The sequence below is a fragment of the Callorhinchus milii genome, unplaced genomic scaffold (genome assembly GCF_018977255.1).
Source record: "Callorhinchus milii isolate IMCB2004 unplaced genomic scaffold, IMCB_Cmil_1.0 Scaffold4, whole genome shotgun sequence".
Lineage (NCBI taxonomy): Eukaryota > Metazoa > Chordata > Chondrichthyes > Chimaeriformes > Callorhinchidae > Callorhinchus > Callorhinchus milii.
In genome coordinates, this window is record NW_024704745.1 from 16,893,702 (window position 1) to 16,909,822 (window position 16,121).

Here is a 16,121-nt window from a genome sequence, read left to right on the forward strand (position 1 = left end):
TGATTTAAAAAAAAACACCATGCATTTATATTGCGCCCTTCACGCGGAGGAGGGACGGGGTGGGGGGGAGATTGGGGGAGCATCTCAGAGCGCCCAACAGGCAGAATTTCGACGCCGAGCTGCGGCGAGAGCGGAAGCGGCCGTGAAGCACCGTCGGAAAGGAAGGTCCTCGGTTGCGATCTGAAGACGGGCAAAGGGAACGACGACACTCATATACAGCCGCCCTTCACGCCCGGTGGTGGTGGTGGTGCTGGTGGTGGGTGGGTGGGTGGGTGGGTGGGGGGGGGGAGAGCGTCCTGGAAGCCTTGGAGGGATTGAGGCAAAAACCGGGCGGGCGGGCAGAGCGGGGCGGAGCGGGCGAGGGAGGGAGAGAGAGAGAGAGAGAGAGAAAAGGGGTTGTGTTGGAGAATAGGAAAGAGCTGAGTCGAAAATTCAGGAGCAATCCCAATCCAAATGGAGAGAAGACGCACGTGAGTGTTGTAAATGCACGAGGGGGTGTGTGTGTGTGTGGGTGGGTGTGTGTGTGGGGGGGGGGGGGGGGGGGGAGGTGTAGGGGGGGGGGGGGAGGTGTAGGGTGGGGTCAGGAGGACACTGGAGGGAGGAAAGGTAAATGGTAGGACGCAGGCGCCACCATAAATAAAGGCAGAGCAACAGGCGAGGGAGGCAGCTGACGTGGTGTGTTGCAGGGAGTGGAGGAGGAGGAGGAGAAGAAGGAGGAGGAGGAGGAGGAGTGCCCATCGCCAGTCAAAGTTTCAGCTCCACAGCCGAGCCCGGGGTCGCTGTGTGTGAAACCAGAGGGCCGAGGAGGAGGAGGAGGGCAACAAGAACCGGAGCTGCTTTGCACATCGCCTCCCAGGATCGTTGGCGCCCGTCCTGTTGTGGAGAGAGAGAGAGAGAGGGAGAGGGAGAAGGAGAAGGAGAGAGAAGGAAGGAAGGAAGGAAAAAAGAGAGAGGGAGGGAGGCTGTGCGGTGGGGGGTTGGCTGTGGCTCTGGTGATGTGGAGCTGTGCACATTGCTGTAAAGTGTGAAGCCTTCCCCACTCTCTCCCAGACACCAACCTCCAGCTCCTCCTTTCCCCCCCCCCCCATCTCTCTCTCTTTTCTCTCCTTCCCCCTCTCTTTTCTCTCCTTCTCTCCTTTCCCCCCTCTCTGTTGCTTCGCTTCCTCGCTCGATCCCGAACCGAGCGGCCGCCGACATGGGGCTGGAGGAGGCTTTCAGGTCGGTGGGCGAGATGGGCAGATACCAGATCTACCTGTGCTTCTTGTTGACTGTCTTACAGGTGAGTGGACTCCCCCTGAGGGGGGGGGGGGGTGCCAGCCATGGGGGGGGGGTGCCAGCCATGGGGGGGGGTGCCAGCCATGGGGGGGGGTGCCCAGCCAGCCATGGGGGGGGGGTGCCAGCCATGGGGGGGGTGCCAGCCATGGGGGGGGGGTGCCAGCCATGGGGGGGGGGTGCCAGCCATGGGGGGGGGGGGTGCCAGCCATGGGGGGGGGGTGGGGGGGGGTGCCAGCCGGCCGGCCATGGGGGGGGGTGCCAGCCGGCCGGCCATGGGGGGGGTGCCAGCCGGCCGGCCATGGGGGGGGTGCCAGCCAGCCGGCCGGCCATGGGGGGGTGCCAGCCGGCCGGCCGGCCATGGGGGGGTGCCAGCCGGCCGGCCGGCCATGGGGGGGGTGCCAGCCGGCCGGCCGGCCATGGGGGGGTGCCAGCCGGCCGGCCGGCCATGGGGGGGGTGCCAGCCGGCCGGCCGGCCATGGGGGGTGCCAGCCGGCCGGCCGGCCATGGGGGGGGTGCCAGCCAGCCGGCCGGCCATGGGGGGGGTGCCAGCCGGCCGGCCATGGGGGGGGTGCCAGCCGGCCGGCCATGGGGGGGGTGCCAGCCGGCCGGCCATGGGGTGGGTGCCTGCCGGCCGGCCATGGGGTGGGGGGTGCCAGCCGGCCGGCCGGGGTGGGCGGTGCCAGCCTGGGCGAGGTGCCAGCTGGGGTGTTGCCAGCCAGTCAAGGGAGGGAGTGACTCGACAAGAAATTAACCAATTGTTAATGTGGTTTGTGTTTTTTTTTCCCCCTTTGGGTTTTAACTGCACTTAAAAGCTCTAAACTTTTTGGAGGAGTTCTACTAAACCCTTCTCTCTCTCTCTTTCTCCCCCCACCACCACCGAGCACTGGGTGAGGCTGGACTTAAGTCTGCCCTTGGTGGTCCTCCTTGGCGGGTGCATTAAGGTTGGGGTTGTGTTGCTCACTGGCTGCTAAATTGTCGGCTCTCGACGTTATTAAAGATGGTTACGTTTGGCCAGGGCGAGATGCTCGGCTTGGGGCAGCCCAGAGTCGGCGCAGCTGCCGAGAACGAGCTGCAGATGTACACTCTTATTGCCAATGATGCTCAACGTTAACGAGTAACCGGCTCTTGCACTCACCCCGGCACTGGCAGGTCAGCTGCTCAAGGCACGTTTGCCTCAGGCTTGCTGAAACCAGTCTAGTTAGGAATGCATTCAGAGCAGCAATGGGCGTTAAGATGTGCTTGCCGCTTAAGGCAGTGTCTAACTGGCCTTCCTGTTGGATAGGGGAGTCTCGGTGGCAGCATTGCTTTATCCGTAATCGTGGCATCGCTAAATGGATGGCCTTTGTTTCATGCTTTTCACTTCAAACAGTGCAACATGTATTATTGTAATAACCAAATGCATTGACTGGAAATCTACTCCCGTGCTTTAGTGTTAACACTTTAGTTGTGCTTATCATGTCTATTTTGAACTTGAGTTCTCAAGAATGCAACTTTTGTAGTGCGCTACTCCTAGAGCAGGATAGAAGACCAGTTGCAGAGATTCTGGATAAGCAGAGAGTTTGCTTAATTGAGCCAGGATGTGATGAATGTGTGAATGAGGGGTCTCAGCAGCTTGGGAGGAATGTAGTTGTGGGGGAGGTAGAACAGGTACAGAATACTCTCCTGAGCTCTCTGCTTGAGTTAAGGTCTTGCAAGTATGCCTTCAGGCAGAGACAACAACAACTTGGATTTATATAGCGCCCTCCACGCCAGATGGCGTCTCAGAACGCTTCACAGTAACGGATCCTGGGACCGAGTCAGGGGGAGGAAGGTGACCAAAGGTGCGGTCGAAAAGAAAGGTCTTCAGCAGAGACCTGAAAATAAGATAGTTTTAACTGGTCCCATAACAATTAGCACCTGGCCAATGACCCATTTCCAATTGACCTACAACTAACTATTAACTGGTTTGCTATTGTTTAGTTAAAAAAACTGAGTAAAGTTTTTTTTAAGAAAAGGGGGAAGAGAACAATGCACACTTACCAAATTCCTGCACTAGAAGTCTCACTCTATTCCCGCCTCAGTCTGCTCCACTGCGCTCTCTGCTTGAGTTGGCTCTTGTACGCATGCCAGAATGGGTCATGACATGAATGCTGGGTTTGAAGTACACCTGAGGGCTGAACAGAACACCCAGATTTTGTACCAGCTCTGTGAAGTGAATGAGTGCATCCATGAACAGTGATGCTTGTCAGCGCCTGAGGTATGGCGGTACTGACCGGAGCCGAGCAGGATCACCCCCGTCGTATTAATCAGCTGAAGAAAGTTTGCTGGAAATTCGATGATGCCGTCACCAAATTCTTACTCACCAAATTCCTGCTCCAGAAGTCTTTGCTCTATTCCCACCTCACTCCACTCTCAGCTCTCTGCTCTTTTTCACCATCGCGTATTTCAATCAAAAGAATAAAAAGAGGACAGGTGTGCTTGTAATAATACAAAGGTCCCGTGTAGTGAATGTCAACTTTGTTGCTATTCTCTCAGGAGAATGTATTTGCTGAGATCATAATCAATCGTTTAATGGGCCTGGTTTTATGTGGGTCATGTACAAAAACTGATCCACTGACTATGTTTTTTTTCAGTTTTTTGTTGCTACTCAGGCCATCTTCATGACTATAGTAGGAGCAATTCCACCATACCACTGGGACTTTGCAACCATTCCTTCATCTAATTGGAGCCAGAGCAATGCAGCCAATGACAGTGAGTTTAGAGAGTGGCTTCATGTGACTAATGAGAGTGAAGTTCAAAGGCATGTCCACTTTGACCATCGTTTCTCATCTGTTGTATCTGAGGTGGGTAAAAACTAATGTGTGGAAATTCCACTAAGACTGAATGAATTTAACAATTTAAATGTTAATCTAAACCATTTACCCCTTCATATTGAGTGATTGTTTACAGAACAGGATCCCATTAGTATAGTACATAAACAAAGTGGACAGTGCGGTGCTAGCACTCAATTCAAATCAATCAAATTGTATTTTAAATATTGTTGAATTTTTTTTTAAACTCACAGTGGTTCTTGATTGGAGATGCTATGTACAAAGTCAGTTTGGCAAGCTCATTGTATTTCTTTGGTGTCCTGGTTGGTGGTGTCCTTTTCGGCCAACTCTCCGATCAATTTGGAAGAAAGAAACTCTACTTGGCAGGTATAACTTGTACAGCTTGGTTTCTATTTGAGTGCATTTTTTAATCAAGTCAAATTAAAGTGTTAATTGGTGTTAATATGAGTACTTATCAGCCATCCTCTATTAGCAATGATGACCTGTTACTTTGAGCCAGACAATTTTTAATCAAAGAACAGTATGAAATATTTGCTCAAGATTCTTTTAAGCAGAAGCTAACTAGCTTTGGTGGGCAGTTGTATACAGGAAGGGGCAGTTGAAGATTGTTTCACCTGCTCCCTTGTCCTTTATGGTAGAAATTTAAATTGAACGTTAAGTTGTCAAATTTGTTATATACTTTCAGTATGCAATTATGCTGACTGAGCTACACCTTGTTTAGCTTAAACTAAGTTGTCTTGCTATGGTGAAGATGTGCTATAACTTTTTATAAAAAAAACAAATGGAATAAATCCAAGTGCAAATTCTGAATTTCATTTTATTTAAAGACTAGAAGATGTCACAATCCAACTGAAGACGTATAATAATTATTATTATTAAGATATATGTGGAAAATACACTTCAGGGATGGTTGAGAAATACTAATGCTATTGAATGTTTATAGAATAAATGCAGAAGCTAAAATAACATGGGATTATTTCAGTCTACAACAGAAGCACTTGTATCCTGGTGTCCTATTTTACATAGTTTCAGAAGTTGGCACCGATGCGTGTTAATTCACCTTTTTAATGTGTAAAGTTTCACTTTGAAGTGAAATGTGTAAATGTGACTTGTCAGTTTCAAGTAGTATGAATAAGATGCATCTATGTATCTACTTACAATGGCTGATAATTCATACAAAGCACTCAGCATCTGATACAATGTTGCCCTAGGTCTTATTCTTGATGTGGTCTTTGGGATTGTCAGTGCAGTTGCTCCTTCATACGAGATCTTTGCCACTTGCCGATTCTTTGTTGGTGTGATGAATGGAGGAATGTCCTTGGTGTCATTTGTCCTGCTCCAGGAGTATGTTGGTGTTTCCTATTGGGCCCTGACTGGTAAGATATCAACATTGATGCTTCTTGGGTATCGTGCATATGCTCTTCCCCTCTCTGCAAAGTTGGTCACCTACATCTGCCAATGTCTGTGGTGTTAAATAACCTGGGCGAAACTGCATCCTAATGAAGAAAAATCTTTTTCACGCTCCCCTGTTTTCACCTTGGCAGTAATATGATGGATTACTGGCATTAGTAGCCTTCTTGATTTGGGTGGGCAAGTCTTTAAATCATGGTTGCACAGTGATCTTATGCACTGCACAGAAGGTTAGAGAAGCCTTGACAAATAAGGGTGTTACAATATCTGGGAAATGGGACTAAAAGATTACCATGATTTAATAAATTTGCAGGATGGGCTGAATAACCTCCTGACTGGCTTAGATGTGAGGCTGTAGTACTTCACCATAGGCACATTCATCTTATAATAATAATAATCCTTGCATTTGATATAGCGCTTTTCACGTCGGGAGGACGTCCCAAAGCGCTTCACAGAGTACACTGTAAAGTGAATTGACTGTATATTTGTGGGCAAACGCGGCAGCCAATTGCGCACAGCAATGTCCCACAAACAGTCGTAGATTGAAAATGACCAATTTATTATTGTTTTTAGTTTTGCAGGGATTATTATTATTATTATTATCTTGGTCTGTATCTTCTGCAAGGTATAGGTTGAGAGCAGGTGTTCTAACTACTCTCATCTTGCTGTCCAGGAATGTTGGGAGTCTGCATCAGGTACTGAATTGCCTTCTGAAGTATCCAAGATGAAAGTCATCTATCCATAAACGACATTTGAGATGAAATTGCAATAAAATTGCCATTCATTCAAATTTGATACCTGAAACTATTTGTGCTCAATTCTTTTGCTAGTTATAATGGTTGTACTTCCTCCTAGGGTCACTGCAGAGCTTCTCTTTTGCAATTGGAATATCTCTTTATGCGCTAGTGGGATACTTCATTCGATCATGGCGAATATTAGCTCTTGTAGTTAATATTGAAGGGGTGCTCATCCTGCTTCCAACTCTGTAAGTCCTCATCCAGCTTACATAAAATCATTGAAATGTTCAAACGCAGTGCTGACCTTAAGTATTTTTGAATGCAACTTGTGACTGATGGGTGTTATGACAGTAAGTAACTGCTTGCTAAGAGCTCCAATTTCATGGGAGTTCATATGCAATCATCTTTATCCATGTAGTAAACTGGTGTTAATTGCCAGTTCACAAGTCTAAGATCCTAATTGCCCTATACTGTGGAGTAGCTCAGTGGTTAGAGCACTCGTCTTGCAAGCAAGAGACCTAGGTCGGATTCCCAGCAGGGCAAAACATTGGGAAAGTTTCCTTACTCCACATGCCTCTGTTTACCTAGCAGTAAGTAGAAATTAGGTTAGTAGTCGATTGGCAGATTGCTTTTCCAGGGATCAATTCCTTCAACAAAAATAATAATAAATTAGTCACTCAATCCACAACTGTTTGTGGGACACTGCTGTTTGAGGCTGCCACGTTTTGCCCACAAAATATACAGTCCATTCACTTTACAATATATTCTGTGAAGTGCTTTGCGATGTCTCAAAGACACAAGGGACTATATGTATTATAGATTAGATTTTGGAGATTGAGGTAGAACAGTATTATAAAACTTATCTTGAGAGATGATGCAACTAGGCAGTATCCTAACTGCTGGCCATAACATTGATTGTAATAGTTTGGCTGACTGTTTCATAAAAACTACTGCACAGCCTGACCTTGTGGCCACTGAGTAATATTATACCTTAATCTTTGTAAGATCACACCATGACCTCTGATCTAGTTAAGTTCCTTTAACCTTTATTCATTCCAGCAAAAACTACCCAATGTCCAGCCTAAACCTATTATGCATAGACTCCATTTTTGCTGGTTTACTATTATTGTTTTGTCACTCCTTTCAGAAGAACTTTTATCTTTCTGGTGTAATTCAACAGTCATTGACTGACATTTTGGCATTAGTAAATCTAACTAGTCACCAATTGTGTAAACCTTCGGTGCTGGTTCTATTATTTGCACTGTGTAAAACACCTGAACAAAGCTGCTATTCTCTCAATTTTGAGCTGATAACTTAAATTGTGTGAATGCAGATTCAAGTAGTAATTGGGCATTGGGTTTTTGTAATGCATCAATTTCTTAGTGCCACAGTGCTCTGATTGCTTCTGGTTGGATGCTGTTTGTTTAACAAAGTACTTGCCTATTATAATTGGTAGTCTAGTGCATTAGCTCTGGAACATGACACAGTGTTATCTTCATCAAGTAGATATATTTCGGATGAGTCCTTGCAAGGCTGAATGAATTTCTCTTGTCTTTATAAAGGCTGTTGCTTTTTGGGGGGCACGTTACTCATTTGTTCTGAGCAGTAATAAGCCTTGCATTTGATAGGTCCTTGTCACTGTTGAGCACTTAACTAGATATACTTGTTCGTATTGGTATGCTAGTATTCAATTCCACTAAATGCATGTAGTAAGCAGTACTGTATAAATATGCGGTTATCAATCAGATTGGTGCATTTAGTTAAATCTGATGGTAGTTAACTGGCTAAAGTTTAGTTTTGAATTGTAAATTAGTGTGCTCACTTAGCAAGCTTTAAATTTTTCAGATTTATCCCAGAATCTCCACGTTGGCTGTATGTTCAAGGACGACTATGTGAAACTGAGAACATCCTTGAGTGTATTGCTAAGAAGAATGGTCGACCAGAGTGTAAAATAACTCTGAAGCCACCTGTTCAGAATTGTGATGAATCGGCCAGTATCCTTGACCTTTTTCGACATAGAGTCCTCTTGGGGCGCACATTGATCATGATGTATATATGGTATGTTTGAAGCATTATACAGTACTTTAAAGAATTCATTAATTGAGGTGCAACTTTACCCTGTTGAATTACTATTGAAATATTAATTGATCATAATCCCAATTCCTATCCTGTTTAAGGCATGAGTGGGGAAACATCTTGGAATAATCGTAGCTGTGTTGGATTGAGTAATTGAAAGAAGGTGGGATGGTTAGGGTTGCATCAAGTGAAAGGATGAGGTTAAACGGCCAAAAGGGCATCTTCTATCTATACTAATAAAACGACAATATCTGTCTGCTTCAAGAAGGATCTCAATAACTAATTGACGTAGAGACATGGTTTACACCTCATCGGAAAGGTCTTGCATCTGGGAGTGACTTGGGCATATTTGTTTATGAGTATTTCCTATCATTCATGATATTTTCAGTTTTGCGTTTTTTGCTGCAGTTACACCTGGTGGCCGCCAAGTTAAAGTGGCGCTGTGGCATCGTGTGTCTCAGCACCTACGTATGTACACACACACACTTGCAGTTACACCAGCTGACCGTGGCGCTGTGGCATCCTGCATCACAGAGCATGCACGAAGCCAAGCGGCGGGAACAAAATAAAGAACACGGACGAAGCTAAGTCGCGGCAACAACAAAATTACATTTTTTAAAGCGCTGAGTCCTCTCACAGGAGTCCTCGCAGATGAGTATAGACAAAGATGAAATGTCTGTGTGTCAATCTCCATTCCATATTGGATCCTTTGGTTGCAAGTGAAGCTGCAACGGGTTCAGCTAGTCTATTATAACTGCACCCAATTTGTTCTTCAATTGACTTTTTTTCTTCCCCCTCCCCATTAGGTTAATATGCAGTCTTGTTTATTATGGTCTGACTCTGGGCGCTGGTGACTTGGGTGGTGACCGGTATTTAAACATAGCTCTTTCTGGACTAGCTGAATTGCCCGCACATCCAGTCGGTCTCTTTTTGATCAACTGCAGTCGGTAAGTACTTTTCATTTCATAAATACTAACACTAGCTGACAATCCCCTGGAAGCTTTCTAGTCTGGATGGTTCCCAAGCCAAACCTGTACAGGGTCACAATAATAGCAGACTCTCAGCCACTTGAGATACCAGACTAGTACCAAACATCAAGGGAGCATTCTAACCTGAAAACATGGGAACCAGAATCTATAGAGCTTGAGTTGGGCAATTTAATTTTCCATTCTAGTTACTAAATCAACTTGCATATATATAGTGCTCTTCGCAGCATTTTATATAGTGTCCTTCAAAGTATCTTGGAGCACTGCACTAAAATCCAGCATTGGTGAGCAGAGGCTCTTAATTTCCACTGTTCTGATGAATATTATCAGATTTAGAAGTGCCCATATTTCATTTTAAAACAAACACTGAATTATTCTACCGCATCCATCAGGTTGGGTCGCAGACGCACACTAACAGGATTCCTGATACTAGGGGGTGCAGCCTGTCTAGTTAACATCTTTCTGCCAGAAAAGAGAGGTAAGATCTAAATGGTTAACTAGAAAAGGGGTCTCTCCAGCTTTCGGTAAATCTCCTTCCTCTGCCCTTTTATTTTACACTTGTGCTCATTAATAGGACTTCTGTTCTGAATAGCTATGCACTTTTCCACTCCCAGGTCAAGTAAAATAATGATGCACTTGTATTTTTATTTACTTCTTCCCACCCCCCCCCCCACTGGCCCCTTGCTCTAAGGTAGGCTGAAACAGCACTACTTTATTATAAATGTAGCAATTGTGAATGATTTGGGAGTTTAATCACATGCCCCACAACTTGCCCCCAGTGAAGCACTCGCCTAGTATCCCACTGGAATTCTGGTCTACTAAAACCAGCTATCTGACTCCAAAGCCTAAACTTGAAGTCTCAGGGCAGATTAAAGGAGTAAGCTTGATCACTCTTTCTCTGCTAAACTGATTTTCAAGTGGAACTACTTGAAATTCTTCAATTAAAATGTGTTTCTTCTGTTTCAGCCACTGGAATTTTCACAGTAGTGAACAATCAGTCGCTTTCATTTCTCGGTAAACTGGCAATCAGTGCAGCATTTAATATTGTCTATATCTATTCCTCTGAGCTGTATCCCACCACTGTCAGGTAAGTGAAGCTGAAATTATGTATTGAAAATGTCTTTGTCCAAATTCAGCCAAGAGAGGTTGAGCAGGAAATAACAAATGTTGCTCAAGTTAATAATACAAGCATAACCAAGGTAGCAGGATGGCCAAAAGGCAACTTATTTGTTTAAACTTTTTCAACAAATAAACTAATTCTTTCTCATCCGGGAGTGATTCAGTATGCAGCATAGACTACTCAGGAAGTAACATTGGGCAGGAAATTGGAATACTAGGTAGAACTAAATTTAATAGTATGATGTTTTGAATCTTCCCCCCCCCCCCCCGCATTGGATTACATTGCCAATGTTCTTTCCAGTTCTATGCATTATTTTGCTCAGAAAGTTGAACTTTGGCATCAGATTTTATGTGGAAGAGTTAACACTTCACATTTTATCTTTAGATAATATTATACCAGAGATCAGAAGCAGTGACCCTTAACGGCACACTCTTGATGCCTTTACAACAACAAAATTACATTTGTATAGTACCTTTCACGTTGAAGATGTCCCAAGGTGCTGGACAGTCAGTGTTTCGGACCCGAGCTGGGGGTCAGGATTGAGGAGGGTGGAGGGCAGGGGGAAAAGCAGGATAATCGAAAGCAGTCAAAGAGGAGGGTGTTCAGATGGGTCTTGAAGGAGGCAAGGGAGGGGGCGAGGCGGAGGGACTGCAGGATGGAGTTCCAGAAGGTGGGGGCAGTGGCAAAAGGCCTGGCCGCCAATGGTGGGGTGAGTGAGGTGGGGGACATAAAACCGGTTGGAACCTGCTGAGCGGAGGAAGCAGGCAGGACGGTAGGGGGTTAGGAGGTCGCTGAGGTTAGGAGAGCAAAGTCATGGAGGGCTTTGAATGTGAGGACAGGAATCTTGAACTGTATCCTCTGTGTGATGGGAAGTTGGTGGAGTCGGGCAAAGATTGGACTGATAGGGTCACAGAGCCTTGTGCCGGAGAGGACACGGGCTGCAGAGTTCTGGATGATCTGCAGTCTATGGAGGGAGAAGTTGGGGAGGCTGACGAGCAGTGAGTTTGCACAGTCGAGCCTCGATGTTATAAATACGTGTACAAGGGTTTTGGCGGCCTGCAGTGTGAGACAGTGGAAGAGCCGGGCAATGTTGCAGAGGTGGGGGAAGACCGAGGGGGTCATGACACGGATGTGGGGTTGAAAGGATAGTTGAGGGTCAAACAAGACACCAAGGTTCCGGACTGGCTTAGTAAGGTGGAGTGTGCAACCGTGGATGGTGATGCTGTCAGCGCCTGAGGTGAGGAGGCGCCTGGAGGATAGGAGTGATGATGGACATTTTTAAAGGGGTAGTATACATTGACATCAAATGTATCTGCAGCTGAAGACTGTTTTATGCTTCCAGCTGAACAAATCTAATACTAACTGTTGGGAGGGTTAGCCTAAGATGCAAACTAGTCACATGGGTCTTCTGTTTACTGATTAAAGTGTCCAGGTACATGCTTCACAAGTTGACGCAGATTGATCTGTCATTTTATTCAATTATTTATACGTCAGTGGAAGGTTACAACAACTTACATTTATATAGTGCCCTTCACGCGGGGTAGCTTCAGAGTGGCGGAGTCTGACAATGAACCGGGGGAGGTGACCGAAAGCACAATCAAAAAGGAAGGTCTTTAGTGGAATTTGAAGGTGGCGAGGGTGAGGCAGAGGCAGAAAGTTTAGGTGCTTTACAGTTGAAAGGCCAAAGCTCACTTTGTGCTATGTTTTAATGAGTACATGTATGCTTTGCAAAGTGATTTTGCACGTGAATTCATGAGCTGTAGTTGATCTTCTCTGGTGTTTGAATGATTTGTGTATCAATGAGACTTGCTCCCTGAAATTGAGCATGAACATGATTAGAGTTTAAGCCCTCACCAAGATTTAATGTCAAAGTTGTAGGGACCAATTACCACCATCCTTCATAACTAATTTGTTTTCCTTTTTACTTGGAACCTCATATTAAACACTTCTAAAAAGACACCTGTTATGGAAATCTGATGGAAGCAGTTTTTTTTGAATATACAAATTTGGTGCCTGTCTCACATGTTCTAGAAGGATGTTTTGCTGTTGAATTCAATTTTCAGAATTAAATTGGCTGTTCTCCTCCTACAGGAATGTTGGAATGGGTATATGTTCCATGTCTTCTCGAATTGGAGGAATCCTTGCACCCTTCATCCCTTCACTGGTTAGTGTATGGTTAATGTTGCCATGAAAATACTATTTGAAGCAATTTAGAACCAAAATAGAAACTAGCACAATACTAATCCTCCACCCTAGATGGGGCTGTTAGAGTAGGCTTGCCTGAACTGTAACATCTGCTGCAGGTTCCTGCATTGAGAGGGGGGAAATGTCCTTTAAAATTTAGTCTCAAGTATCTTGTGTTGGCATTTAATTGTAAAATAGTTTAGACAGCAGTAACAGTCATGTTTTAACACCAAGTGTTGGGAGAGATTAGGGCAAACTTGTTCTTATTGAATTATTACTTGTTTGCATCTGTCAGCTGTATTTCTGTGCTCCTATATTTTCTATTTATCGAGCATGCAGAGCTTTTTATTCAAATTTTTTTTAAAAATTTTAAACTTTTTAAACAAACTACATCTATTTCAGTGGTTAAGTTATTATAGTCGGCAAGCTTTTGAAGTGATGGCATCAGAAATCAATTAAATTCAGGGATGATTGAACTTCTCTGAGCAAGGGTTTGGAGCATTTCTGCCTTTCATTCTGCCCCTTCCAACTGGACCTTTAATTATTATTTGAACGGAAAGAAAATGTGTGGAAAATGAAAAGGACCTGGGGGGTCCTGATTGACAATAAATTGAAGCTTTCCCAACAATGCTCTGTGGCAGTGAGTAAAGCAGACCAGATGTTGGGATGCATCTAAAGATCAATAGGAAGCTGAAATAATGGGGTAATCCTGGAACTGTATAATGTTTTGGGTGAGACCATACGTGGTGCACTGTGTACAGTTCTGGTCACCGCAGAACAAAAAGGATGTTGGAGAAATTGAGAAGATGCAAGGCAACAAATGATTGAGAGAATGGAAGACTGGACTATGAGGAGTGAATAAGTAAATTGTTCATGCTGGAAGAGAGAAAATTGAGAGGCAACCTGATTGCTGTCTTGTAAGATTCTAAAGGGGCTAGCCAATATAGATCATGACAGGCTGTTTCAACTTGTCTAGAACAGTAAAACCAGAGGACACAGTCTGCAATTGAAGGGGGGTAAATTCAGAACAAATCTACGCAAACACTATTTCAGTGAGCGAATAGTGAACCTGTGGAACAGGCTCCTTATGGAGACAGTTGAAGCAGGAAGTGTTGATTTGTACAAACACAGATTAGATAGTTTTATTTTAGGAAATAACATTATGGGATATAGTACATAGGTAGTTTGGGATATAGGTCCATTCAACTGCCTGGAAGGCCAACTAGATGGACCTTGGTCTTTTTTTGTCTTGTATTTCTTATGTTCTTTAAGACTTTGTCCAATGTCTTATTGCCCAAATTGCTAGATAGGGATAAAAGTGGTGATTTGCGGGTCTAACTCATTGTGCCACAATTTGTCTTGTTTCATTTCCTACAGAGAAATGTTCATCAGTCATTGCCATTCCTGGTGTTTGGAGTTGCAGGAATATTAGCAGGAGGAATTTGTCTGCTCTTGCCAGAATCCCTGAACAAGCCTATTCCAGAAAGACTCTCTGACCTGGACAGTGTTGCATATTGCCATCTTGCAGAGGTAACTCTCTTGCTGCAATTAAATGAAATGACTTTACTCCCCATAACTATCGTGTAGTTAAAATGCCAAACCAATTTTAGTCAAGTGCCCCCTCTTGAATGAACTTGGAATGTAAAAATGGTGTGTGTATGCGTCCCTCCCCCAATTTCATGCAGGCCCACAACACTGTACGACTGAAGGTGTAAGGTACAAGAGCCTAACTGCTTATCCTGGGCTTTTTATCTTTACTCTGGTACACAAAGACAGTTGTATTTTTTGTGGAGCAGAAGCCTCTTCGGTAAACTATATTTATACCATGGCAGGGGAAGAATGGTGTGTGTGTGGGTTCATCTTATTGCTTTTCAGTGTAATGTTGAGAACTGAAGATTGCCACAATGTTGAACAGATATGACACAAATGGCCTGTGCTGTAAATTTCTGTGTTTATATGGTTGACATTACAGAAACTTCTGTAAGTATCAAACCTACTACAGATCACTTGGAACAACTTTCACTTCTGAGGTGGTGGAGTGAGGGAAAGCTAATGCATTCCATAACTTCCATTCTCCAATAGTCTCAAACAAATACGTAGGCAAGCAGCTGCTTCTTTGTGGTTCAGTATACAGCAAGATGAATATGGGAGCAGTGAAGATGCCCTTTATGCCATATAACTGCAACATTTCTTTCATTTGTCTTCAGGCAAACAATGTGAATCATCTAGAGGAGGAGACTAACAGCGAGTCTGAGGAAGAAGAGTATAGTGGTCTAAGTGAAAAGACCAAATTGATGCAATGATACTAGCCTTATTTTCACAATGTGAATACAGTATCTACTAAGCACTTTATACATCCTACCAGGTTAACTTATTGAATGGCCTAAATGCAATATCTTAAGATCTCCAGATCCTACTTGATCAGATACTGGATGTTTCTGATAGTGCAGTGTAAGATTATCTGGGACCGTTTCAATGTTTCTCCATTTCTGTATTGTAGTGATCATTACTCACAAAATGGTTCAAAATGGTTTCCAGCCTATTCTGGATTGCTATATTCTGCAAGGTGCTTTAATTTCACATTTTTTTCCCTTCCATTTGTACACATTTTATCTTGTCTGTCTGGTTTTGGTATCTATTTCTGTGACACATCATTGTTTCCAATCAGGTCTTGGTATCTTATTACAATGCTGATAACAGCTTTGATCACTGGGCGTTCACATTGGTTATGTTCCAGTTTTTCCAATTTGCCTAACTATTCTGTCTGACTAATCACAGGACACATAGATCACTATTAAAGTAGGTCAGGAATAGGAGGCTTACTGTGTTCAATTTTGTCACTGAATGTAGACATCAGTCACTCCCATCTCAGGTCCAAAAATGGTTGGATGCAAAGAAGGTCCTACTGCCTCAACCCTGGAGCATCTCTAAACTAATTGGTAATATTTGTTACAGATCAAGGCTACTGGATTAGAAGCGATCATTATCCTAGCCTATGACTAGTTTTTAGGAAGGTGGTTAGTGGAATATTTATCTGCCTTTCTTCATCTGCCATAAGCTTGTGACCTCTGTATTAATTTGCAAATATTTGAATGATTGCACCAGAAGTTCCATCCCATTAAACCTAGACCAAAAGCAACTTAAGGGCCTTATATTAACTGTATGCAGTGAGTTGGACTACATTTTCAAAATTTAATCATTTGTTGGGTTCCACTTCTGGAGCTTTGGATTCCAGTAACTGGCTTTTATAGTACTGTAGTCCACAGTGATGGAATGTTTTTGTACTTGAAATAAAAGCTTTCTACAAATTTTGAGTTGGCATCTATTTTTCCAAGAATACTGCATCTAGACTATTTGCACAACATTCAGTAGTTGCATGTGCAAATGCATTAAAGGTTATTCCTTTAAGATAGAAATACATAATTTAAGATGGGACAATAATCTTAGTATGGTCAGATTCATATTAATAATAATCCTTGCATTTGGGTTAACACATTGTTGAGACATTTCAAATAGTGTCACA

General features: G+C 44.0%; 1 protein-coding gene across 1 annotated transcript; it reads left to right on the top strand.

Moving 5' to 3' along the window:
* The first annotated feature begins 1,156 nt into the window (after positions 1–1,156).
* LOC103177449 (solute carrier family 22 member 15) lies at positions 1,157–15,906 on the top strand. The gene is made up of 12 exons (XM_042334379.1): positions 1,157–1,279; positions 3,888–4,097; positions 4,319–4,451; positions 5,297–5,461; positions 6,351–6,480; positions 8,078–8,290; positions 9,115–9,255; positions 9,687–9,772; positions 10,261–10,381; positions 12,506–12,578; positions 13,976–14,128; positions 14,806–15,906. The coding sequence occupies exons 1-12, from the start codon at positions 1,196–1,198 to the stop codon at positions 14,899–14,901; spliced, it is 1,605 nt and encodes a 534-aa protein (XP_042190313.1). The 5' UTR covers positions 1,157–1,195; the 3' UTR covers positions 14,902–15,906.
* Positions 15,907–16,121: the final 215 nt, after the last annotated feature.